Source organism: Pteropus medius, unplaced genomic scaffold (assembly GCF_902729225.1).
Source record: "Pteropus medius unplaced genomic scaffold, Ma_sr-lr_union100, whole genome shotgun sequence".
In the NCBI taxonomy this organism is placed as follows: Eukaryota; Metazoa; Chordata; class Mammalia; order Chiroptera; family Pteropodidae; genus Pteropus; species Pteropus medius.
The window spans coordinates 4,085,847-4,112,137 of record NW_024342466.1 but is presented as its reverse complement, the minus strand read 5'-3'; the positions used below and the strand labels follow the sequence as shown (position 1 = coordinate 4,112,137).

The 26,291-nt window shown below is 59.1% G+C and overlaps 1 protein-coding gene and 1 pseudogene across 6 annotated transcripts in view; one reads left to right on the top strand and one right to left on the bottom strand.

Moving 5' to 3' along the window:
- KIF1A (kinesin family member 1A) overlaps positions 1–26,291 on the top strand; it is a 74,717-nt gene that overhangs the window by 2,228 nt on the left and 46,198 nt on the right. For all 6 annotated transcript variants that reach the window (XM_039861032.1, XM_039861009.1, XM_039861024.1 and 3 more), the window contains exons 2-10: positions 15,260–15,424; positions 19,470–19,546; positions 20,442–20,621; positions 21,244–21,309; positions 21,780–21,958; positions 23,014–23,125; positions 24,588–24,665; positions 25,182–25,247; positions 25,931–25,948. In XM_039861032.1, coding sequence (XP_039716966.1) covers positions 15,319–15,424; positions 19,470–19,546; positions 20,442–20,621; positions 21,244–21,309; positions 21,780–21,958; positions 23,014–23,125; positions 24,588–24,665; positions 25,182–25,247; positions 25,931–25,948 — 882 coding nt within the window. In that variant the 5' untranslated portion in view covers positions 15,260–15,318. The remainder of the gene's footprint in view (positions 1–15,259; positions 15,425–19,469; positions 19,547–20,441; positions 20,622–21,243; positions 21,310–21,779; positions 21,959–23,013; positions 23,126–24,587; positions 24,666–25,181; positions 25,248–25,930; positions 25,949–26,291) is intronic.
- LOC120601755 (uncharacterized) lies at positions 6,804–6,922 on the bottom strand (annotated as a pseudogene).

Sequence of the window (26,291 nt, the reverse complement as noted above, 5' to 3'; positions counted from 1 at the left end):
ACACTCGCGGCCTCACGCACACATCCACAAGTCTTTCACACACGAGCCTTGCGCACTCATGTGCCCCGTCTCATTCGTGTTCTCTCACACACTCACCCCCACACAGGCTGTGCACACACACACCTACACGCACACACACACGCAGTCCCTGCAGCCTCCTGCGCCCCCGCCAGCCCTCTCTTCCCTGGAGCACTCCACCGACCTCCACTCGAGGTTCCTAGGCCCCACAGAGGCTGCCTCCACCTTGAAGCCCGCGGGAAGCACCCCAGGGTGTCACCCTGCCCCCACTGTAGGTCAGGGTGGGGAGGAAGAGAGCGAACATTGGGTGCAGACTGCAGTGCATGCTTCCTGTGACCCCCTCATCAGGTGCCCCCAAGACATCACGAGGCAGGCGGCGTGTGGTCTTTCAGACTCAGACTCAGGCTCCGGAGCAGGCTCTGACTGTCAGGGTGGACTGGGACTCTCCCCAGCTGCCTCTGACTCCAGCGGAGGCCTCAGTGCTCCCTGCTCCCGCCCCTGTGCCCCACCCCGCCCTGCCACCCCTCTGCCCCACCAGACCTGCAGGGCCAGCACAGTGCCTGTCCCGCGGGCACTCAGTAAATGCTGTTTCACTGTTGAGCCATTAGCTTTAGCCCAAGTCCTCCACTTCCTGAGGGTCCAGGGCAAGCAGCTGCCACCTTGTCAGCTGGGGTCCTCTGTGTGTCCCCCATTCAGGGCCTGCCAGCTCTTGAGACAGGCGCCCCCTCCCTCTGGGTCCCCTGCGGTGCAGGTCTGGGTTTAGGGGCGGACTGGTCCCTGCTGCTCCCGCCAGCCCACCTCCCTGCAGACCCCTTTCCCTTGAGCCCAGCCTCTGGCTTGCCCTTGAGTGAGGCCGGTGGCGCCCAGGAGCGCCCTACAGGGGTGTCAGGTGTCTGCGTCCATTTCCCGGATCTCGACCCTGCCGGTAACGCTCATGTGGGTTTCAGTCCTCCCATCTGTCCTCAGGATGGTAGGGGCAGGGCTGGACTGTTATTGCCCAAGGCCGTGAGTTACTGGGGACCAGGCTTCTGAGGGGCTGTCATGGGGCCGGGGCAGTGGGCTTACTCAGCTGCTTAGTGTCACTCTCCACCTGCTTCTGGGGCGGGGGCCACACTGTGGTCGCAGGTCCTGGGTGCCCTAGGGTGGTGGCTCCGGGACAGGCCGTGCGCAGTGGGCCAGGTGCAGACCAGAGACGTCGTGGGGCCTCGTCGTGTCCCCTTGGCTTTAGCTTCTCGGTCAGGTAGGATATTCTTGGTGTTTTAGTTTTCTCAGATCTGAGCTTTGTCTTATATTGATTGTATTTCTTTTGACCTCACCTTTCCCCAGCTCTCGGTCATACTGTCCTCCTGGCACGCCCAGCCCCGGGAGCCCCGTGCCCTCCTGTCTGTAACCTGCCCGCCTGCCGCTCGCCACATCCCTGGGCTGGAGTCTCTGTGCCTTGGACCCCAGAGCTGCTTCTCTCTTGGTTTCCTGTCTTGTTTTGCTGGAGCGCATCCTTGTGTGGCTTACTAGAAAGCGTGATGAGCCCTGGGCTGTGCCAGAGGGGCTTTGCTCTACCCTCACGCTGGGTAGATGATTTGTGTGTGTTTGGGGGGACACGTGTCTGCAGTAAGTCATTTTCCTCGGAACTCTGAGGCGCCGTCACGGCCTGCTGCATGCCCCTCGCACGCACAGGTCTAGGTGCGGGTTCGTGCTTTTACTGGCTGGGCCCTGTCGGCTGAAGACCCGTTCACTTTTCCTGCGTTCTTGTCTTTCCCTTCATATATTCTGTCTTCTGGTTTCTGTTCTATTTTCTCAACGATTGTTGGACTTCGTTTTGAGTTCTTTTGGAATTTTGTGTTTCCGTATTTACATTTTCCGTTTCTGACAGCTCCATCTTCCTCGCCGCCAACCGTCCCTGTCTCGTGGCATCCTGTTCTTGTTTTGAAAGTGCGTCTTCTTGAAACATCCCGAGTTCATGAACGGAGGTTTTTTGGTTCGTTTGCTTGTTTTTGCTTCTGTTCCGTGTTTCTCTCTCCTTCCCACAGGGCTCGTTTTTGCCGCTTTATTCCCGTCCTTCCCTGCGAAGCGTCACACTCATCTCGTGCGTGCGAAAGGCCTCCCACCCCGCTCACGTTAGGGCGGTCCGTTGGATGGTGGAGCTCCTGGTTTCCCGCCATCTGATTGGGGTTCCGACTGGGGGGCGTGATTGGCAGGCCCTGCTTTAGGTGAAGGGGTGGGAGCTGGATGCCCAGCCGTCCGCCGTACCAGAATGCGGGGTGTCAGCACCCACACCGCAGACTTGCTCTGGCCGGGCGTTTTCTTGCATTTCTGTGGAGAACCTTCAGCTGTTTGTCTGGGGGGCACGAGCAGCCGCTGGCCTCTGTGAGGGGTGCGGCCCTTTCGGCCTCACTTCCCTTCCTGCCCTCCACTGGGTCCCCTGAGCCCAGAGCCCCGAGCAGCCATCCCTGCCCCCGCCCTGTGGTTTCTGGCCCCCTCTCTGTCTACCAGAAAGGTTTTCAGGGACCTGAGGTCGGGGGTGGCTCACTAGCCTGCTCTGCCCTTCATTTCCTGGGTCCCAGAATGAGCCGTGTGCCCGGTCCCATTGGACCCTCCTCGCCCCTCTGGGTGTCTAGGGCTGTGGCCTGGCACAGACTCTGATGTACGTCTGTCCTCATACTGAGAAACACCTGTTTGGTCTTTTTCTCAAACTCTTCAAGAAAAACCTGAGGAAGAGGCTCTGAGTCGACGCTGTTTCAGGATGAGCTGCTGTTAGTGGGGGTGGGAATGAGGATGGGGGGCAGACACAGACCGAGGCGAGAGGCACCGGGGGCCTTGGAGTGGCCCTCTGGAGTGTGTCACCTGCCCGGCGGCCCGCGCAGAGCCACGTGTGTTTGTCCTCGCGGCCGCCCCACCACGCAGTCGGGTCTAAGGCGGCCCTTGCCCGCCCGCGCGGCCGCCTCGCAGCCGGCGTCCCGCAGCGCTGTGGCTTCCCCGCACTTCCTGCCCGCTGCCCGCTCCACGTTAAGGCGGAAATCTGGAAATCTGAAACGCGACGTGAGCTCCTCAGGAAACAGCAGTGGCTTGAGGGGCTGGCCCCACAGTCCGCGTCCACGGCGGGCTCTCAGGGAGTGGACGGTCCAACCCCGCTCCTTCCCGGGGCCCTGGCTCCCGGTTCCAGGTCCCCTCCTCCTGACGCCCGCGCCATCTGTCACTTCCTCACCACACGCGAGGCCCCTCTCGGGTCCTCCTCCCTTCCCCTGACTGACCTCTCTGCGCCCCTCTCACGGACACACCCGAGCCCCATCAGCCTCCGACGCACGCAGATGGCACACCTGCGAGGCCCCCAAGCCAGACACCTGCTCCCACGGCTCCAGCTCCGGACCCCAGCTGTTCAGCCCTCGGGCTCTCCTCGGGCTCTGGCCGCATCCCGCGCCTGCTGCCCGGCCTGGAGCCTGCGCCTGCCTGGTCATCGCCCCTCACATGTGCCCCCCCCCACCGGCAGTTTGCAGCACTCGGCAGCTCCCCCCAAAAGGGACCCCGCAGAGCTTTCTTGTCTCTTCTCAACCTTTCTGCTCCTCTCCCATAGGTGGTGTTGTTCATGTGGTGAATTCCCAGCCCCCCACCTCGCAGCCTCCCCTCTGCAGCTCCTGCTCGGGCCACAGGCAACAGAGACGCGCTCTGGTCCCCTGCCAGATCACCCTGGTCCTTGTCCCCCTTGTCAAGCAAGACTTCTCGAAAGAAGTTAACTATTTAAAAAGATGTGTGAGAAGACACACAAAAAAGAACACAGAATATTTCAACAGACAGCCACGGCCCACCAACCTTAGACATCATTTGTGACGTGCTCCCGCCCCGCGCGCAGACAGCCCCATCCACGGGCATCTCCGGCACCCTTGCGGGAATGCGGGGGGTCTGGCATCACCCCACTGTGAAGATGGGCGGCAGAGGCGTGGAAGGCTCTGTCCGTTGCTGACTCAGTGGAGGTGCACGCGAGGCCCGGCAGCATCCAGCCCCTTAGAGGCCCGACCCGGGGTTCCCCAGCGCCCTGACTTGGGCGCACGGCACCCTCAGAGTTCCGCCGTTTGCCCTTGGGCTCTGGGCGGGATTGCTCGCGAGTCTGGAAGCTCTGGGGCTGGATCCGGTCCCCGCCGTCTGCACCCGCCCCGGGGACGTGCGAGGCTCCGCGTGCGCCCCTCCTCTCGACCTCGGACACCGCGGCACTTGGATCGCGTGCGCGCCAGGTTTCCAAGGCGCTGGGCGCTGGCCGCCCCCGAACTAGTCGTCGCCCTGTGGTTTTCAAGGTGGTTGTGCCACGAGCCTGTCCCAGGTCCCCCTCTCCTGTCCCATCCTTCCTGTTCTGGCCGCACGACGTTTAGTGTCGGACACTTGAATGCTGTGACCAGATGAGCAAGGTTTCTGACGCGCTTTCTTATTTACTGTCGTGGCTGTGTCTTGTCGTGTAAATCGCCTATACACGCCTTTTGCCCATTTTTTCTTTTGCATCTTCTTTCTTTGGTTTTTGTCTGTCTGTTGTGTATTCTGCACAGGAGTCCTTGTGGATCAGGTGTCTCCCGTTGGGGGTGGGGCATCCTGGTGTCCCGGCTCTTCCTTTCTGTGGGTTAAGAAATCCTTCGTAAAAGAGATCATGGAGATATCGCTTTTCTTCTTTTTCTTCCAAAACTTTGTTCACATTTGGGTCTTCAGTCTACGTGGAATTTGGGTAGAAAAAAGGGCTCAAATTTTGTATTTTTCCATGTGGCTAACCAGGTGTCTTAGTCTGCTCAGGATGCTATAATGGGACCCCGCTGACCGGGTGGCTTATAAACAACAGAAATTTATTTCTCCCATTCTGAGGCTGGATGTCTGAGGTGAGGCGCCAGCGTGGTTGGGTTCTGGTGGGAACCTTCTGGGTTACACGTGGCTGAGAGCAGAGGGAGGAAGGAAGGTGTCTTGGGACCCTTACAAGGGCGCTAATCCATTCATGGGCCCCACCCTCGTGACCTCATTTAATCTTAATCACTTCCCAAAGGCCTCCCCGCAAGACCCTCATACGGGGGTGGGTAGGGCTTCAACATAGGAATGGGGGGCGGGGCACAGACATCACTCCATAACTCCAGTTTTCTAAGCATCACTGGTTCAGTAGTCCTTCCTCTTGTCATTGACCTGTGAAGTCACCTTTGTCAGACGTCAGAAGAGCTGTGTCTGCTGGTCTGTGCCTGGGGTCCCTTCTGTTATATGAGAGGCTGTCCGCCTTGTCCCAAGCACCCTGTCTTAATTACTGTAACTGCACATTAAGACTTGATAGCGATAGGGTGCATTGCCTTCTGCTCTCTTGGGTTGCATCAAACTCGCTATTGGTGTTCTTACTCTTATTCTTCCATACAAATTTTTAGAAGCAATTTGTCAAATTTCACAAAAGCCTGGTTGAAATTTTGTTTGAAGTTGCATTGAGTTTTTGGATTTATTTGGGTGAAAATGAACATTTTTAAGATTGGGATTTTCTTTCCATAAACAGGTTAAAGTTTGTTATTTAGATTTTCTATGTGTTTTGTGAAGTTTAAGCATTTTCTTCATAAAAGTTATATGCGTCTTTTGTGACATTTATTCCTGTAAAGATACTTTATATAATTTTGGTTATCTTTAAAATGATACCATAAAAAATATATATGTGTATACACACATACACTCACACACACACGCACACACACACACACACATTTAAACTCTCTGTCTCTAACGTATACTGACATGATTGGTTTCTAGCAACTTTGCTGACTCTTCCCACCAATGAAAAAATCTGTGGATCTTCTCGATTTCTGTGTAGATTAAGCAGATAGTCTGCAAATATTTTGATCCTTCCAGTCCTGATTTTCAGCTTTTCTAGAGTTGCTGTAGGGTAGACCCGACTCCAGGAATGGTTAAGCCCACTACTAAAGCATGATTTCTTTGGGATTCGTACTGAGCGTGCGGGGTGGAGGGCTCCAGAGATCTGGCTGGTAGAAGTGCACATGCCTTCTTACTTTGTGCGAGCTTTGGGGGTTATTCGTTCTTCCTTGCCTGGACCACATGGACACGGACCAGTGCACTACAGATCTCAGGTCCCCGGATGCAGACTTCTCTCCGTCCCCGAACTCTGACCTCCATCTCCTCCAGACATCACCGTTGCCGAGAGATCTGGAGTGATTACAGGGCTTACCTTGTATGCTTCCCTCTCTCAATGATCACAGCGCCGCTCTGCCTGTTGTACGGAGTCTGAAAATAGTTGTGTTCATATATTTTGTCCAGTTTGTTAGTTGTTGTTTACAACAGGAGGTAAAATGTGTTCCTTGTAACTCCATCATGGCTGCACGTAAAAGTACCATAGTTTGGCAAGAAGTGCTTTGATTATCTTTACTATTAAGCTTCTTTATATCTCCATCATGATTAATTATTTAGAAGTTTATTTCTAAAAGTTCTAAACACATGCGCTTTTAATGCTCTTTAATTGACTTTTAATTGAATTGCGTTCACATTACATGATCCATTTGGTACAGTCCTTGACACTTATTCGGAGTGGTTTTTTGGCCTACCAAATAGTAAGATATTGTAAGTGGTTCATATGTGTAAGAGAAGAATGTGTTCCTCTAATTTTTGAGAATAAAAGCACACATATGTTTGTTGGTTCACGATTATCATGTTGTTCAGATCTCTCTTTTTTTTTTTTTTTTTTAGATGAGGCAACCCTTGGTTGACCTCACAGATTGCAAGGAACTTGTCAGCTTACAATCCATTATTATTATTGTTATTGTTATTATTATTATTTACACCTAAAGCACCTGGTCTTCCTAGGTGGTCTCCCATCCAAGTACTAACCAGGCCCGACCCTGCTTAGCTTCCGAGATCAGATGGGGTCGGGCTTGTTCAGGGTAGCATGGCTGTAGACTTGTTCAGATCTTCTACACCCTAATTAGTTATATGTCTGCTTGATCTGTCAGTTACTGGGAAGCGTATTAAAACTCCTGCCATGCTAAATTAGTGGATTCTTCCACATGGCATGATTATCATCCTAGGTTTTATGTTTCATCATTTTTTCTCTCTGGGACCATGCTGCGTAATTTTTTCTGACATGTTTTCCGGTTCATTCATTCTCTGTTCAGTTGCATTTAATTTGCTGATAACGTCTAAGTTTTAAAATTTAAATGATCACATTTTTATTTCTAAAAATTCTGCAAGGTTTCTCCCTCGTATTTTACTTCCTTATTTCCCGTTCTTGCCTATCTCTGTAAACAGTTTAAGCACACTTATTTTATAATCTGTTCCTGTCAGTTCCAGGATTCGAAGTCCTCGTGGACCTCATTCCGGCTTTCTTTTCTCTTCCTTTGCCCTCTCTGACTCTTGCTCACGGTGAACTGCTTCTCTGGTGTTTGGTAGAATTTCATTCTGAGCTCACGTTTGACTGATCCTCATCTTTGGGAATGTTGGGGGCCTGAGGGGCAGAAGCTATTCCCAGGAGGATTTGTATTTGCCATGTGAGGGGCTTTGGGTGCAAACACGTGAGACTCACTCTGAGCTAATTTCTTGACTGAATTTACTGATCGTGCAGGTATTGTAAATACAAAACCCAAATCTGCACGAGGGCACATCCGTGGCCTCAGATTCTCAGAAACACTGGCTTTTTCGCCCCCTGGAGCTGAGACTCATTCAGATTAATTCCCCTGTGTCCCTTTGATGGCAGGCGGCTTTTCTCCGGCCTTCCATTGGGGTGGGAGCTGTGGAGGACCCTACTTTCTGCAGTGACTTGGTCCCGCATCGGCCACCTGGCAGGGGAAACCCCATTCTCTGCATTTCTGGTGTCGGCAAATCCTCCCACTTCAATCTCGGCTTCTCCTCTTCTTTGTCCCCCTTCTCAGAAGTTCTGTTTTATTCTGACGTTCGTTATTCACCCCAAGTTCCCGGGCGGTTCCTAATGGGGCGGTGTCTCGCCCATCATATTGCCAGAGGCGGAAGTCTCCTTTTCACCTTTCTTCTAAAGTCAGTGCCAATTGAGAAGCACTGACTTTAATGAGCAGACTGATTTTTGTCTTCACACATACCAGTGTTCGTCCACCAAACTTCAGTCTTATAATTGATTTATTTATTTAGAGGAACTGTTTCATAAATAAATAATCACTTTAAAATAGTTACTTTAAAAATAATTCTTTTTAGGTTAAATATGAACACAGTTTTCCAGCAGAGTCAACTATATCTTCGACACTTATTTAGAAAATAGCAGTTTTTGCTCTCCGTCTCCAATCTATTTCAACTCTGTTAGCTGCTTTGCTGCTGCTGTTCAGCTCTATCTTGCTGAATAATGTGCTTATTCTGCTATTTTTTTTCTGCTTATCTTGCTTTAGAAGTTACATATATGGAATTATAAAGTGTGTACCCTTTTGTGTTCATTTCGTTTTTTCTCAGTTGTGTTTGTGAGACTTATCCATTTGTCCTCTCTCCCTCCTGAAATGCCACTAAAATAACAGTAAGATAAACTAGAGAAAGACCCAGATCTTCCGTCAGGATGGAAGAGCAGAAGACGAGGCACAGCACCCCTGTTCTGGAAAGCGAAAAGCAGAACGCATGTGGTAACTGGTGGCGGATTTAGATTTTCGAATGCCAAGGAGGCAGAGGAGGAAAAAGGCAGAGGGAACAACCTGTGGACAGCCCCACAAGCTCAGGAGCTGGGTCCCCAGCCGTCCCTGGCGGCGGGGGTGCGAGTCAAGAGGACTCATCCGCAGTCGGCTTAAGAAGCAGTTAGATGTCAGATTCCCGCCTCTTCTCCCCCACTGCTCCTCCCTCCGTCTCTCCCCTCTTCCCAACTCTTTCTTCCTTGTCGATCTTATCTGTCCCTGTGATAGAAGGATTCGGCGCTCACAGTGCCTGATTCGTTTTCCTCCTCTGATCCCTCAAGTGCGCACTTCCAGCCACCTCCTGGGTATCTCCAGTCGCCAACGCTGCCTGCGCCGGGGGATGGGGCGACAAGATGGGAGCTCTGCCTGGCGGAGCCTCAGCTGCTGGGTCACACCCCTGGGTCCTTCTCAAGGCAACTCTTCCCATCCCAAAGCTTCCTGAGGGCCTCCAGGGTCTGGATCCACCTGGGAATGGTGTGGGAGACGCCCCCCGCCCCCCGCCAAGCCCCTGTGCTTTTTAAAGCGATACATTTCCTCCTGAGTCCTGCTTTACCTGCGTTCCACAGTGTTGATATTTTGTATCTTCATTATTGTTCAGTTCAAAATATTTTCTCATATCCTGTGATATTTTTTTTTCTTTGACCTATGGGTTATTTAGGATTGGGTTGCTTAACATTCAAGAAATTGGGGGATTTCGTAGGGTGTTTGTTTTTGTTGTCGTTTGTACTGATTATAGCTTAATTCTACTGTGGTCGGAGAACAGATTTTAATTTTAAATTGAAATTTGTTGGAGTTTACTGTATGACCAGCCTGTGGGTAATTTTAGTAAATGTTCTACGTGCACTTTAAAGAAATGTGTACGATATATTTTTTCTTCTCAGTAGCTGTATCTTTTTATTTAAAGATATCTCTTGTCAACAAAAATGTAATTTAAAAAATCTGTTCTAACGATTGTAATGCTTTCTTTACTTGGAGTATTTAGTCCATACTAACTGAGCTGGGTGTTTATCTATAGTCTTAAACTTCGTTTTCATTCGACCTATCTTTCTTTTGTTCTGTTTTTCCTCCTTTTTTGCCTTTAATTAGATTAATCAAAATATTTAACTTTTTTTAAATTTGTCCTGCTAATAACTTGTTAGCTATGCTTCCTTTTTCTGCCTTTTTAATAATTACCCTAGCAATCAAGACCCGTACCCTTGACAGTCTCATAGAAAGTATCGCTGCTCAACTTATGTGACAACGTTGGCACCTTGCAGCCCTGTCTTTGGCTCCCTTCATTTCTGCTGAGAAGTCAGTTTTCAATTTTATTTTTGTTCCTTCAAAGGTTATATGTTTTTTTCTTTCTGGCTGCTTTTAAGATTTTTCTCTTCATGTGTGGCACTCAGCAGTCTTATTGTGATGTGGCGTGGTGTGGTTTTCTTTGGGTTTATCCTGCTTTGTGTTGGCAGAGCTGCTCGAATCTGTGGATTGACAGGCTTCAGCAGTTTGAGACAAAGAGTGGCCATTACCTTTTTAGGTGTCGCTTCTCTCCGTTCTATTCCTTCTTTTAAGTTCCGGTTACGTGCATGTTAGACCATTTCACTGCGTCCTGCATTTCTCTGACTCTCATTTCTATTTAATATTTAATTCTTTTTTTCTCCGTTCTTTAATTTTCTATGGACCTGTCCACTAGTCCGTACACACTGTCTTCTGCTGCATCTAATCTCTCGAGTTCTTAATTTCAGTTATCGTGTTTCCGGTTCTAGAATTTTCATTTGATTCCTTTTTTGTAGTTTCAAATCCTCTCGCAAAATTCTCCATTTTCCCATTCATTCTCCCCATCTTTCCCTCTCATTTTGAACATTTAAGTCATGGTTATTTTAAAGTCTTTGAAAATCCTGGATCTGGATCACGCGTTTTTCTCTCTGTTTTCCTTTGCTCCGCCCCCGCCTCCGCCCCGATCGTTTTATCCTGTTGCTTTCATGCCTCGTAACTTTGGATTTAATGTCAGACGTTGCCTATTCAGATTCTGTAGAGGCTCCAGACGATTTACCTTTTCCGGGCAGGTAGAGTGGAGGGGCCCCAGTCCAGAGACTGCGCTGAGTCAGGGCAGCTTTGCAGTTTTGACGAGGCTTGCCCTACCTGTGGTTCTGCCGTGCGTTAGTGTGTGCTTTCCAGAGCTTTCTAGTCTGGCCTGGTGTGATCGCTGGGGGATCCTGAGCTCTCATCTTTGTCTCCTTAACACCTGAGACGGCGATTTTGACTTGTAGATGCTTTCGGCTTGAGTATCTAAACATCTGCTCCTCGTACCGTCAGAGTCTGGCACGTGTCCCAAGGAGACAGTGCCATGTGTTTGGCTTCGTCCTCTCCTCCTCCTTTCTCCTGGGAGTCTGACCTCTCAGGTTCGTTTCTTTCCACAAAAGCTCTGCAGGTTCCTCCATCCCTCAGCAACGGCCCCCTGCCCGACCAGAATGCACATTCGCTCAGGGAGAAAGTGCAGCCCATGCCCCGTGTTGTCCCCGGCCCTGGCAGCTCCGCGTCGCTGGAATCTCGGCCCGCACGTCTGTGTGGCTTCCGTAGCTCATTGATTCCTTCAAACAGATTTAAAATTGTACCCGCTTCTCTCGTTGTACGTGTGGGGGAGGCGTCATTCTGCTGCCCCCTCCCACCACCCGGAGGCGGGGTCCCCTCTACTTCATGCTCGGAGCGGAGCCCCGTCCGTGTCCTGGCGGTGCTGTCAAAGGTACCGTTCTGGCTGCATTTTTCAGCATGGGAGAGCCAGCTGCCCCGACGCCAACCCTGCCCGCTTGCCCGAGATGCTGCTTGTCATCTGTTGGACTTGTCTGTGCATGCGTCTGACTGTCTGTCCGTGGTCGTGCTGGGTTCTTTCTGCCAAGCTCTCTGCTCATGTGTCCATTACTGGACTTAGGAAATTATTGCTGCTTTGTAGTAAACACGATAGCGGGTCAGGGAGGCTCCCCCTCTGTTCTTATTTTTCAAAATTCTCTTCCAAACTCCTGCCGGATTCCACCGAAAATCCCGCTGGAATATTTTACTTATTGAAATCACGGTGAATTAATATAGCTACATTGGGGGAGAACAGAAAATTTTGCAATATGGCATTGAACATCTGCTTTCATAAATATTTCCTCATTTCTAATGACTTCCTGTTTCAGTCCTTGGGGTTCCTTAGTCAAACTATGCAGCCTTTTTGCACAAGGCATCTTGCTAAACGCTGGCTAGGAACCACACTCCGATTCACGTTCTCACGGCGTTCACGACCTTGCTCCCACCGCAGCCCCAAAGCCCCGACTTTCCTCGGTTCCAAAGCGTGAAGTTTCTCCAGCGTCAGGAAGCACGGGTCCTCAGAGAGGCGCGTGCCCCTGTGCACCCAGTGGTAGTCATCCATGGGTGTTGGAGAGGTCACTCCTGGGGTGTAGGTGGGCGTGTGCTGGCCGTGGGGTGTGGCGCCTGCATTCCAGCCCCCCTGAGGAATTCCGCTGCCCCCCACCCCAGCTTTTGCTCACACCCCGACCGCGTTGGTCTAGTTGTCGCCTGGTCTGGCGGTTCCTTCTTTCTTGTAGCCTCTGGAAGAGCTGCGCTTGCCCAAGGGGACAGTCTTGCTCCACGTCTGCCTGTTCTGGGGTCTCCGAGGAGTCGAGGAGCAGGCCCTGGGTGGAGTCCGGGGGGATTTGCAGCCCGAAGGCCGCACGGGTCCCAGCCCTCGCGTGCTCCCCTTCCCGTGTGCAGACATGGCCCCCAGGGCTCTCCACAGGTGCCCCTGCTGTGGACCCTGGGGTCCCCGGAGGACGTGCCCACTGTGCTGGATGAGCTCTCTTGCCCCTCGCCGGAGCCCGAGGCCTGCTTGGAGGATGGGGTGGGGAGGGCTGGTGGCTTGTGTGCCAGGCACCCCCCACCTCGGCCTGTCCTCTTCCAAGGGCTCCCTGTGGGTGCCTCGGTTAGGGCTGTTTGATGTGCAGGGCAGGTGGGTGGATGTCCAGGGGCCACCCCTGCGAGGGGAAGGATGGTGTATTGTGTGGCCATCCCCCTGCCAAGCTCAGGCTCCCCAAGTCCCCGCCTCCCTGGTCCCGGACACTCCCACGGGGAGCCCCCCGTCTGCCTACCGTCCCGCCTCACCCGGGTCTTGCTGAGGGTGCTGCTTTGTCCACTTGCCTCTGACCTGTGGGCTTCCAGCGCCCAGGGACACCTTTCACGCTGGCACTGGCTCTGGGCCCAGCTAAGACCTGGCACGGAGCCCACCTTGGGCCTGCGTCCGCAGGGAGAGCCACTTCCTCGGTGTGCGTGTGAAGGTGACCTTCAAGCGGATGTCAAGGTCACCGGCACACTCACCAAGGTTGTTGCAGAGCAGGCCCCGCGGGGTCTCGGCTGCACCGCGGCTGCCATTCTCGTTTCTCAGGGCGCGGAGGCCTGGACAATGGGGGGCTGCACCCGGCACCCCAGCCCCACGCGGGCTCGCTGCTCCGTGACCTCTGTCCCCAGCTGGGCGCCAGCGGCGGCTTCTTCCCCAGGTTTTCTCCTTTTATTTGTTCTTAAAACGGCTGGTGGGGGATGGATGGCTCCCTCTCGTGCCGTGCGCCCCGAGTCCCCGCTCAGCATTCCGGGGGCCTCGTGGGGCTCGCCCGCAGCTCACCCACTCGGGCGTACGCTGCCATTTCTGCCGTGTCCCGGTCTGTCTGGTCTGCTCGGATCTCTGCTATGACAGATCCCTCTGCCCGCCAAGGCCCCGCCGCCCGCACGACCCCGCCTCCGCCCCGGCTGGCCGCCGAGGTTCCTCGTCGCCGCGCTGGCGTTTTGTGGGCTAGCGGGAGTGTGCCGCGCTGCTGTGTTCTTTCTGGTGTAGGCTTTTACGGGGAGTAAATGACAGACAGCGCAGGCCTGGCCCCACAGGGTCATGGCTCGTCGCCGATGCTTCTCCGTGTGACGCAGCCCCAGCTTCTGTCCTGGTGGCATCGCTTTCGTCACCCTCCAATCGAGTGTCCCCCAGCGTCCTCCTGGGACGCCCCTCACCATCCTGTGGGCCTGGACCCCACGTCTCCTCCACTGCCTCCTGTTTCTCCCTCACTTACTAGATCACAGATTCTAGCGTCTTCCAGAGCGTTCCTGGGGTTCGATCCACCCTTACACTCGACTGGTGGTTTGGGTGAGCTTAGAGTGCGAGGCTGACGGTCGCTGTCCCTCAGCGGTTTGGAAGTGGCCCTCGTCACCATCCCCGAGGTCCCGTCGCACGGTTTGCTCTGCCGTGGGACTCTTTGTCACGGGTGGGTAGGTGGGACGCTTCGAGTTTGGAAACTCGCGGCCGTGCGTCCTGGGGCGTTTTCTTGAGTTATCTCTGTCATAGTTTCTTTTCATCGATTCTCCGTTTTTTTTTTCTCTCCTCTCGTGAATTACTTAACTGCGTTTACCAGTCTCTCTTCACTTTTCGAGTTTGTTTTCCTGTTCTTCATTTCCGAGGTCCTGTTCTTATTTATTAAACGGTCCTTTGCGAAGTAGCACCCTCCTCTCATTTGCTGAGGGTATAAATTATACGGTATTTAAAAATCGTGTTCTCTTCGCTGCACCGCCTCCTTCTGCCCTGTCCCTTTCCTGTTTGTCTCAGTCTCTGCGTTTCTTGTCAGAGGGTGTGGTCCTGACTGGGTTCCCCCACAGAGACCCCCACACTCTCCCAGGACAGCCAGCATGCCGGGCGCCCAGCAGCAGGAGACGAGGCTGGTCGTGCAGCTGGACATTTTAGGTGTATTTCAGTCCTCAGACTCCGCCCCCAGGCCCCTGCCTGGTTGGGGGAGGTGCGAGGGGTTGGGGAGGGGGAGGTTCTGATGTCTGGGGTGGGGGTCCGGGTGTCTGCAGTAGTCTTAGGGCTGCCGTTGCCGTGACAACCTGATGGTGTGGCTTAGACAGCAGAAATGTAGGTCTGAGGTCTGAGATCAAGGTGTCTGTGGGCCGGTCCATTCTGAGGCCGGAGGTTTGGTGGGGAGGACCCGTCCCCGCCTCTCCAGCTTCCGGTGGCCGCTGCCAATTTTGGCGTTTCTGGGCTTATACACGCATCACCCACCTCTGCCTGCCGTCACGGGGCGTTCTCCCTGTGCGTGTCTGTGTCCCAGTGTCCCCTGGTGTAAGGACACTAGTCATGTGGGATCGGGGCCCGCCTGACTCCAGTGCCACCTCACCTTAACCAGTCACATCTGCAAGGACCCTATTCCCTAATAAGGTCCCTCCCTGAGGTCCTGGGGGTCGGGGCTTCCACACGTGACTTTCGAGGGGCCACGACAGGGTCTAACACCCTTCCACTGACTCCACAGTCTCCCGTTTCCGGCCCCTCCCGGACCAGCCTCCAGAGGCTCCTGCACTGCTTCGCGCCCACAGAGCCAAGCGGCAAGTGTCTCGCTAGGCTCCTGCTCCCCCAGGCTTGCTCAGGCCCCACACGCTCTGCGGCTTTCATTCCTGAAACGCGTGACGCTTCTCCGTGGCAGCCGCCCCTGCCGCCCCTCACCCTGGGGGTCGGTCCCGCTGGCAGGCGCCCCTCGGCAGGGTGGGGCGCAGACTGGGTTCGATCGCCACCCGGGAGCCCTCGCTCTGTCTTCTCAGATGGCGTCTCCATTCACGTGTCCCTTTCCCCACAGGCGTCTCCGTGCTCTCTGGGGCTCCTGCCACTGCCAGGAGTGACCGACGAGCCGCAGAGATGGCCGGTGCCTCCGTGAAGGTGGCGGTGCGCGTGCGCCCCTTCAACTCCCGGGAGATGAGCCGTGAGTCCAAGTGCATCATCCAGATGTCCGGGAGCACCACCAGTGAGTACCGGCCGTGGCGGGGCCTCCCGGCCAGACGCGGAACCCCACCTGCCCGGCTCCCTCCTCATCCACTTGGCGGGGTGGCTTCCTGGGGCTGCAGTGACAGATGGCCACAAACCGTGGGACTTAAAAGAGCAGAAACGTGTTCTCACAGCTCTGAAGGCCAGGGTCGGAAATCAAGGCACCGACAGGGCTGGTGTGTCCCCTTCTCCATGTGGCCTTACAGGACACAGCTCCCTGGATGTGGGGCCCACCCTATCCAGTTTGACCTCGTCTTAGCAACTGGTCACATCTCAAGGACCCTGTTTCCAGACAAGGCCTCATTCTGAGGTTTGGGGGGGTGTGACTCGACCCAGCGCTCTGGATTATGACTCGTTTCAGCTGCCCTGGGCTTGTAAATCATTTCCCTTGTCTGTTCCTCTGCTCGGTTTCTAATTTAAGCCACCTCAGACCCTTCGGAGAAGTGGGGGGCCTGGCGTGAGCATGATGAATGGAGAGGAGGGGGAGGGAGCCTGGCGGTTCCGAGAGGGTGGGAAAGACAGCCGGGCCCTGCGGGGTCTTAGCGCCGAGGCCGCTGGCGGCGGGAGGAGAGTACACGCCGCCCAGCCCGCCTCGCTCAGATGTCTGCAGAGAGTGCGCTGCATGTGGACGGGTGGACGGAGCCCGCCCTCTGCGCGGCGCCCAGCCCAGGAGCAGAAGCCCCTCCCTGCCTTCTGTACCCCCCCCCCCGCACCCCCGGCTCCTGACGCCGCAGCTCGTGGGGCTTGTCTCGGGCCGTGGAAGCTGAGCCAGTCCTCCCTCTCTCCCGGTCATGTGGTCCACTGCGCTCAGCTGGGCGGCTGGCAGTTGGATCTTTATGCGGCTGCAGCTGCTGCCGTGACCACAGGCTCCGGTGGCCCGCTCGCCCCCTCGTCCCCAGGTAGGATGACGGGAGGCCTTCGGGTGCTCTGGGCCTGCACAGCCCACCTGCCTGTCATCCACCAGGCTGGAGGCTGGGCCTCCGAGGGGAGGGGCGCTGGGCTGACGGCGCCTCCCGGGGCCTGTCGAGGCGAGGACAGGCATCTCTGGAGGTGTCCTGGGCACTGTTAGGCTCTGGGACGGGGTCTGGGCTGAGTGGCCTTTCCAGACGGCCGTGGAGTGGCTGGCCCTCATTCTGTGTGGACGGCTTGTGCAGGCCCCGCTCAGAGCTTGTGGGGGGCTGTGGGGGCACGGCGCCCCTGCCTGTCAGCAGGTGCGTTGTCTCCGTGACTCATGAATGGTGGTGGTCCCTGGGGGCAGAGCCTGAGCCGAGGATTCGGCTGCCCAGTGGCGAAGGGGCGCTGATGCGCAGGCGGCGGCCCAGCCTCGCGGCCTCCTGCCCCCCTCCTGGTCCCTGTGCTTTCAGGGAATGGACGGCCACCTTTCAGGACCGTGAGCCAGAACATTCTGGACCCTTCTCTGCCCACGCGGACACTGCTAGCTGCTCATGGTGGGCTTCCCACAAAGGCCCTTGTCAACCAGTCTCAGCACCCTCAGAAGTTGGCACCGTTTGCCGTCACTGTTCTAGAACGTTCTAAATACAGCGGGAGCGGGAATGAAAGGCCACAGAGGGAGCTTGGCTACAGCCAAGGAGTCGGCGACACTGCCGAGGGCCGTGTCGTTAGAGGGGCTGTAGGGAGCCGGCAGGGTCTGGGCGGCAGCCTCAGCCAGGTCCCCAGGGCCTGCGGTCACTGGCTGGCCCCAGGCCGAGACGCCCTTGGTGCCCGGCAGCACTGTCCAGGGACAGCTCAGAGGCCAAGCGCTGCCCTCTGCCCCTTGCAGCCGACGTGGGCTCCACTGGCAGAGGTCGCGGCGGTGACCCCGCAGCGGTGACCTCTTCCGCTGTCCCTCTGCTGTCCCTCTGGTCCCCCAGGGGTGAGGACAGCTTCCATTGCACAGACGGGAAAGCGAGTGTCTGTGAGGTCACGTCACAGAAAGAAGCAGCTGGAGATGGAGTCCCTTCATGTCACCGGCAAACACTGGCTGAGCATGAGCTCGTGCGAGGCTCCATGCCAGGCACTGGCCCGGGGGGCAGGGCAGAGGCTCTTGCTGTCCTTGGGGGTGACACTGCAGTGGGTAGGCAGGTGACGCACACACGTAGGTAACAAGGCCAAGGGCCATGCCCACGGAATCAAGCGGGATGCACTGGCGGGGCGGGGGGCTTGCCGACGTGCCGTGGGGTCAAAGGTGCCTCCTCACCAGCGTGGAGCGGGGGAGGGGCTCTCGTGTGCTCCCCGAGTGGTTGGCCCAGCCTGGCGTGAGCCGGACGTGGAGCTCGCTGTCCCCTGGAGCCCCGCTGAGGTTTGGGCTCTGTTTCAGCTAAGCCACCTCCTAAGTCCTGCAAGTTTGGGCAGTGGCCAGCTCGGTCGCGTGTGAGCACCCTGTTGCACGCACACGCACACGCACACGCACACGCCTGTGTCTGCCGATTGCTGTACTGCACGTGCTCTGCCCATGGCCAGCTCAGGGCCGAGGTCGCTGTGCGGGCAGGGTTGGTTCCTTCCGAGGCCGTGAGGGACAGTCAGCTCCCTGCCTCTCCCAGCTCCTGGCGGTGGCTGCAGTCCTTGGTGTCCCCTGGCCTGTGGACGCAGCACCCATCTCTGCTCCATCTTTGTGTGGCCTGCTCCCTGTGTGCGTGTCTGTGTCAAACGTCCCCTTTTATAAGGACACCGGTCACGTTGGTCAGGGCCTGTCTGACTCTACCGTGACCTCGCCTGACATCTGCAAGGACCCCCATCTCCAAATAAGGCCCCGTCCTGAGGTCCTGGGGGTTTGGGCGTCCACGTGCGAGTTTTGAGGGGATGCAGTTCACACTACAGCAGGATGGGGTCTGGTTCTCTTGGTGCTGGTGACAAGTCACCTGTTGGGAGCAGAGTGTGGGATCCTGGAGGCTGTGCTGTGAGGCCTCCGGCCCACTGCTCCTGAGGAAGGCCAGCTGAGGGGTGGGCAGCCATGGCCTGCCTCCCCAGACATGGGGGCAGCAAGCAACGGGCTGCTTTCTCAAATGGGATGGGTGCTGGGGCCGTGGCATCCCACGTGGCCCGGGGCCCTTCCCGACCAGGCTGGTCCGATTTCCTGGTGGATGTGGACACTCAGGGAGGGATCTGCCTCCAGCCCGGTGTGGTCTCGGGAGGCCTCAGGGTTCTCCATCAATGTGGACATTTGGGGTTCAGGTAGTGGCAGTGGGCAGGGTGGCCTGACAGGGGCAGGGGCTGAGGTCTCTCCTGCCTGGCCACAGAGGACATACTACCCACTGGGTCCTGGGCCTGGGAAACGCTGGAGGCCTGGACACTCGTAGGCCTGGGGACAGAGCAGCCTTGGGCTGGGGCGGGCGTCTCCTGGGACACTCGGCAGGTGCTGGCGGTGGCAGATGGCGTCATCATGCGCTTGTGGCTGCATTCCCAGCTTGATGAACTGATATTCCAGGAGCTGGGAGCACGCCAGGCCAGCGTGCATCTTGGTGGAGGAGGGAGGGAGGGAGGGACCTGTGCAGGGGACAGTCTGCAGAGCACAGGCGAGCACACCTGGCAGGAACCCGTGCACACAGGAGAGGGATAAGTGGCCCCTGCAATGCTGTCCTTCGCGCCCCGTGCACACACAGTGCACAGATGCCACGTAGTCTGAGGGGCCCAGAGAAGCAGGGGCGCGGCCCCGACGGGATGCTCCAGCCTTCTGGATGCTTCCAGGGCCTGGGCTGCAGAGCAGACGCATGAAGATCTGGGCCAGGGGTGAGCAGGGCGGGGACGAGACGTGGCGCGGGCTGTGTGCTCTCGTCTGACCAGTGGCTCCGGGCTGCCCTCAGCGGCACTGGTGGGCAGTGGCGGCCACAGAGAGGGGCGCGATGGCTGTCTGCCTGGAATGGGGACGCCCCCTCTTTGGTGCTGGCTTGTCTGGGGCCACAGGCCTCTGAGGACCCGCCTCCTTGCCTCGGGGGTCCCTCCCTGGTGGGCGTGGCCGCTCTCTGCAGCACAGCACTAACACCGAGCTGTCCCTCTCCCCGTCCCCCTCCCCGTGCCCCTCTCCGCAGCCATCGTTAACCCCAAACAGCCCAAGGAGACACCCAAGAGCTTCAGCTTCGACTACTCCTACTGGTCACACACCTCGGTGAGCTGGGCTGGGGGTCCAGGGGAGGGGGGCCACGGGCATGCGGGTCACTCCACCCCTCTGGCTGTGTGTCCCTCAGCCAGTCCCTCAGCCTCTCAGACCTGCATGTTCCTCTCTAAATGGGGTGACGACCACCCTTCTCCCCTGCAGGGCCCTGAGGGAGGTGGGGTAGGGCAGGCGTTAGGCTCAGTGGGGAGGGGTCTGGAAGGTCACCCGGAGCTGTGCAACGTGCTGTCCCAGCTAAGGCAGGGACCGAGGGGCCATCGGCTCACGGTAGGCAGTGTCCCAGGGTCCTGCTGTACCTCCATTTGCCCGCGGACATCTTCCCTAGACTCCCAAACTCTGCATGTCTAACGGGCGCACCCGCCACGGGCAGCACCTCAGCCCCCACTTCCCCCGGCATCCTGGGGGACCCGGTAGCTCCTCCCCATCCAGCGCACACCCAGCCCTGCCCACCCCCACCTCCCGTATCATCCTGGAAGGCACCCAGTCGCCCGCCCCAGTGCCAGCACCTGCCTTAGGCCCCAGAGCAGCTGTCAGAGCTCCCCACCTGACGCCATCATCAGGACAGCGTCCAGATACCACAGCCTGGCCCATGGCCCCTGGGCCTTGGCCCCACCCTGCTCTGGCCCCACCCCTGTCACCCCTGCGGCTGCCACACTGCTCCATGTTAGGACTCCAGCCTCTGAGCGGCAAAATGCCGTTCCTCCCGCCCCTCCCTCAGCAGCCTTCTGTCCCCCAGGCGGGATTGTGTCCCCTCTCCCGGGCACCCCTCCTCACGCGCTGGCCCGTCCCTCCCCGGAGGCCCCGGGATGTGTTGTGGGCCCGCAGTGAATGCTGTGGGCTGAGCCTGGGCGCGCCCGGCCTCCTGCAGCTGTGCCCCCTTGTCCCACAGCCCGAGGACATCAACTATGCGTCGCAGAAGCAGGTGTACCGGGACATCGGTGAGGAGATGCTGCAGCATGCCTTCGAGGGCTACAACGTCTGCATCTTCGCCTACGGCCAGACGGGGGCTGGCAAGTCCTACACCATGATGGGCAAGCAGGAGAAGGACCAGCAGGGCATCATCCCGCAGGCACGCGGGGCAGGGAGGGAGGACGCGGGGCGGCACGGGCAGGTGGAGAGACCCGGCAGGGACGGTACCCTGGCAGGAGGGGGGTCTGAGCAGAGGTGGGGCAGCGCGGGGCAGCTGGGGAGCCGCTGGTAGGTGTGACGCCCCAGAGGCTGTGAGGGCTGGTGGTTAGGGTGGAGAGAGGTGCTCGGATAGGGGTGCACTTTGGTTAACCGAAGGCTGAGACATGGACGCCTCAGATACTGCTGGAACCCTGGTCTCCGCCCCGGCCAGCCCCCGAGATGGGTCTGTGAGTCAGCTGGTCAGTGCTTGACCTGGTCAGGGCGGCAAGCACCGGCTGGTCTACAGCGTGGTGGACCTCCACGCCGAGCAGGCAAGGATGGCGTGAGCAGCAGGACAGGGCAAGCGGACGATCTGTAGGCAAGGGTCAGATGACGGTGGAGGGGACCCCGGAGTCACAGAGAAGGCGACGGCTCCTTGGATGCGGGCTTCTCAGTGCCTTCAGCACGGACTGCGAGGGTGCGAGAGAGGCCAGGAGAGCAGCACCTAGTCCGGGTGCAGGCGGCCCACAGCACCTCGGGGGCAGGGCCCTCATCGTCTGACTACGTGTCCTCGGTCCCTGCAGCTCTGCGAGGACCTGTTCTCCCGCATCAATGACACGACCAACGACAACATGTCCTACTCCGTGGAGGTAGGGCTCCCAGACATGGACAGCAATGCCTTTGGGTGCAGAGCAGGTCCCCACCACCGGTCCGTGCCCTTAGCTTGTCACTTATCCGTGCATGCGTCACCGTGCCCACGCAGAGCGTGTCGGTGTGCGGGGCACAGAGGAGTGAGGGGCGGTCCTCTGCTTAGCCGGCGTTTAGCGAGCAGCTGCTCTGTGCCAGGCTCCGGGACATGTGCCTCAGAGCGCACAGCCGGGGCCGCACTGTGGCCCAGGTGGCCCCAGAGCAACTGCGGTGGGCAAGCCCATGAGTGGGGGACAGCCAGGCTGGTGGGCATGGGCTGACTCCCCCAACTCACACTCATGCGGGGGCTCGGAGTCCTTTGCGTGCCTCTGCCTACCCTGTGGGCGGTACCCACACTCCCTATCCCAGGGTCCCCGACGGCAGCCCCTGCACCCCACCTTGGCGTCCCTGGTAGCATGCCTGTGCCCTACAGGTCAGCTACATGGAGATTTACTGTGAGCGTGTCCGCGACCTCCTGAACCCCAAGAACAAGGGCAACCTGCGCGTCAGAGAGCACCCGCTGCTGGGGCCGTACGTGGAGGACCTCTCGAAGCTGGCCGTCACCTCCTACAACGACATCCAGGACCTCATGGACTCGGGCAACAAGGCCAGGTGTGCGCAGGGTGACTTGCCCCCCTCCCTGGCCTCCACCCCGCACTGCACCCCACCGCGTGAGTCTCACTGAGGAAGGCACGGTCCCCAGGATACCTGTCTTCCCCCCATGGAGTCCATCAGGCGGCCCCCATGGAAGAGGTGGCCTTGTAAGCTTGAAACCATTCAGGGCCCATGCCAGCCCAAGAGGGACCTCCAGTTCCCCCTGCACAGGGGGACAGTGTCACCAACATGGAGGCTGCTCTTCCTGGGGGGTGGGCTGTGGACCCTGGGCTGGGTGCTGGCATCGCCTCTGGTGGCTGCCCCGGGTGGTCATCCCCAGTGGTCAGGAGACTGAGGTCCAGCCCCGCCTGCTCGGAGGACAAATGGTGCTGCAGACGGGGCTCCAGGGGGCCTGTGGGAGGGGGGCAGCCACAGGGCACTGCCAGCCGTGAGCTGCCAGGAGGGTCTGCCCTGATCACCGTGGCAACAGTCCTCTGTTACCCAGGGACTCCCTGGAGGGTGAGGGGTCCCTATGTGCCACCACTGCCCCACGCCTCAGCCATGGTCCCCTGGAGATGCTGTTCTGACGAGGCCCCTCTGTGCTGAAGGCTGTTGGACAGGGAGTCGAGCCTGGGGACACTTCTGCATGTCAGCGACATTGGGACCACCCCAGATCTCCCCTCAGGCAGCTGTGCCCCGCCCCTGCCCCACGCCACAGTGCTGGCCCTCCCCAGAGCGGGCAGGCGGCGGGCATCCCTTCTGGGTGGGGCCCTCCCATGTCACAGCCATGAGGGCTCCTACCCAGTGACCTGAGCAAGTGGTACCTGGGCTTTGCTGAGCCCCCGGGACCAGAAAAGCACCCTCCAGTCACAACACCTCAAGTGCCAGGCTGAAGCTGAGGCGGGCGTAGTGGGCGCGCAGGTGTGCGCCCTGCTTGTGGTCTGACAGGAGGCACAGTCACCGACAGCAGGGAGCTGATACCCCATGGCCCGGCCCAGAGGGCCGGCACCACCAGTGACCCTCGACCCGACCACGGGATGACTGGTAACTGCACGTGACTTCCGCTCCCCCAGGACTGTGGCGGCCACAAACATGAACGAGACCAGCAGCCGTTCCCACGCCGTTTTCAACATCATCTTCACCCAGAAGCGCCACGATGCGGAGACCGACATCACCACGGAGAAAGTGAGCATGGCCTTGGCGCGTGGGTGCCACCTGGGTGGGGGGCAGTCAGGCCGGCCAGGCAGGTCAAGGAAGCCAAGCCGAACACTGGCCTGCGAGGCGTGGGCAGTGTCCTCGCACCAGGCACCGGGCCCCAGGCACCCCCAGCCCAGCGTGGGCCTTGGTGCGAGGTTAGCCAGGCCTGAGAGGCCATCTCATCGTGGCATTTGGTGCCACCCGGGGGTGGAAGGGACTTGGAATGAAGGGCCGTGGACCCTCCTGCCAGATGGTTTTGGTGGAGTTGGGGGGGTGGGGAGGATGTCCCTAGGGCTGCACCACGGGGTGCTTGGGCAGCCCCCGGGGGGCAGCGGTGAAGGCTGGAAGGTCTCAGGCCAAGTGAGTGCCGGTCACAGAAGTGACCGTGGGCCCTGGTGCAGGCTGGCAGGAGAGCAGGGTGCTGGGCTGGGAGCAGGGCCTCCCCGTGGGCGCCGGCATCTGGAGCACAAAGGAGAGGCTGTGCTGATGCAGCCGCCCCGCCGCCACCCCCAGCCCCCGCCGCCGTTCCCACGCGCCCTGGCTTCTCAGTGGCCCCCGGCGGAGGTGTCGTCTCCTGGGGCCTTCATCCCCACTCACAGTCCGTGGGCTCCGGGAAGGGGCAACAGGGCGGGTGCCAAGCCTGCTTATGGCCGTCAGCGGCTCTGACCTACGGCATCGGGTCTTCTCAGACTGCCGTCTTCCCCGACCCGCTGTAGGCCTCCGCCCGGGGCACCTCAGCCAGGGGCACCTCAGCCGGCTCCTGGGGGCCTGGTCCCTCAGGCAGCATCCCAGGATCCGCGGAGGGGCCAGAGGAAGTTATGGCACTTAGTCCTGATGGTGCCAGGGTCGCCTCGACCTGGCACCATCCTCCTGGAGGCTCGTGATGGCCCAGTGGGGCCCGGGAGGACAGGGAACTAGGCCAGCCTGCCCTCCTCCCACCCTGAGAAGGTCTCACCGGTGTCCGTGCCTGTTCACACCTGAGCGAGTCCTGCCCGCGTGTGGCCACCACCCCGGGCTATGGGGGTGTCACAGCCCGGTCCCTGGCTGGCTCCTGCAGCTGCGCCCTTGTGAGGCAGCTGAGCAGTGGCCGGGACACCAGAACCGGGGTCAAACCCACTACAGACGATGGCCCTGTGTGTGGAAACGGGTCGTAGTGAAAGACACAGCTCACCGGCACCATGGGGTGTCCATGTGCAAACGGGGAAGAGCACCCCACACGCGGAGAGCAGCGCGGCTGCCGCACTGGGCACGCTGGGGACGGGGGCGTGCAGCCTCCGAGGGGAGGTGGCTTTGAACCTCAGGCACAGCGTCGGGGTCAGAGACCCCTGGGCCCCAGGGCAGGGCTGGGCCGTGGCTCTTCGGGGGGCCCTCGGGGCCGTGCCCGCGCAGGCAGGGCGCCCCCGCAGTGGCCTCATGGCATCTTCTGCCCCTGACACATTTGCCATTTCAGGTGAGCAAGATCAGCCTGGTGGACCTGGCCGGGAGCGAGCGGGCCGACTCCACGGGAGCCAAGGGCACGCGCCTCAAGGTAGGGCAGAGCGCCCGCCCCGCCGGGCCCTGTCCCCAAGCTCGGCTTGCTCCAGGGGCCCATGCGGGGGCACGGAGCGGCCAGCAGCCAGAGGCCACCCCGGTGGGAACTCCAGGCCCTCCGCGGCTTTCCCGACAGAAGACACGGCTGCGAGGTGGCGGTGCGGGTGGCTGGCCAGTGTTCTGAGGGGACGCCGTCTGGGCCCAGCAGTCTTAGGTGTCAGGAAGGCGTTTGCTTCCCTTAGGGCCTTGTGGTCCCGCCGGCCTGGTGGGTGGGAAGGGGCGCTGGAAGCTCCCGGGCGGCCCATGTGAGGTGCTGCCAGGATTCCCAGGGAGCCGAGGAGACGCTGGGCGAACCGCACGCCCGGCCAGGTGGGCCTCTGCCCGGCCAGGTGGGCCTCTGCCCGCTGCCCGCCACCCGCCGCCCGCCGCGGCCGCCCATGTCTCCAGGGCCCAGCGCAGTCAGCGCGCAGGAGGCGCCCGAGGCTTCCTAACGTCCTGCCCGTCTCCCTCGCAGGAGGGAGCCAACATCAACAAGTCCTTGACCACGCTGGGGAAGGTCATCTCTGCGCTGGCCGAAATGGTGAGCGGCTTTGGGTTCCCGGAGCCAGGCCGGTGGGTGGGACCGTGGAGGCGCCTCCCCGGCCTGCCTGCGGGGTGCTGGGAGCCTGTCACATCTGCTGTGGCGAGAGGTTCTTGGGGTTCAAAGGAAAGCCCGGAGACGCTGGGGGTATGTCGCGGGGTACGTCATGGGGTACAGATGGAGTAGTGATTCCTGTCACTCGTCAGAGCCTCGGTTTCCCACCCGTAAAATGATGTGCCGCCTTCCTCACGGGGCCCCTCTGAGGGTCCCTGTGGGCTATGGTGACCTTGCTGGCTGGCGTCCTTCCGGGAGGTGGTCAGCTCGGCCTCAGTCAGCCCAGCCCAGCTCCAGCCCCCAGAGGGAGCCCGTGGCCCGGGCCCACGGGGGTCGCACCCGCTCGCCGGCAGGGCCCGGACTGGCCAGGGCAGGACAGAGCGCAGGAGACCCCGCCGTCCTCTGAAATGGTTGGGGCCGGGGAGAGCTGACGAGCGACAGCAGCCCCAGAGGCTGCACTGCCGTTTGGCCGGACTTGCGGGACCTGCTCAGGCCAGGTGGCGGTGGCCGGGTGGCGCGCTCGGGCCTCTCGTGCCCCTTCGCCCTCTGGGGCCGGCCTGGCCTCGCCCGCACCCTGGGGCCCCGGCCTCGCTTCAGATCTTCAGACTCTTTCCATCTTTCTTTTCCAGGACTCTGGGCCCAACAAGGTGAGCGGCTCGCTTCGGCTCGGGGGCGGCCTCGTCCACCCTCACGGGCTCGGGGCTCGGCACCCGCTCCCTGCCAAGATCCGGGCCACGTCGTCCACCCCCGTCTGTGCCCTGAACCTGCGAGCACAGCTCTGAGCTCGGCACTGCCGGCGACGGCAGGCCTCCTGGGGCCCCAGCGTGGCGGGGGGCAGGCGACAGGCAGGGGACGGAAACACAACGATAGTGACACGGTGGAGCGAAGCCCGTGGAGGGAAAGACGGGCTGCGAGAGGGACCCACAGCGGGCGGCCCGTAGTCAGCGAGGCCGGGAGGCGCTCCAGAAGCTTCGCGGCCGAGACCCGAGG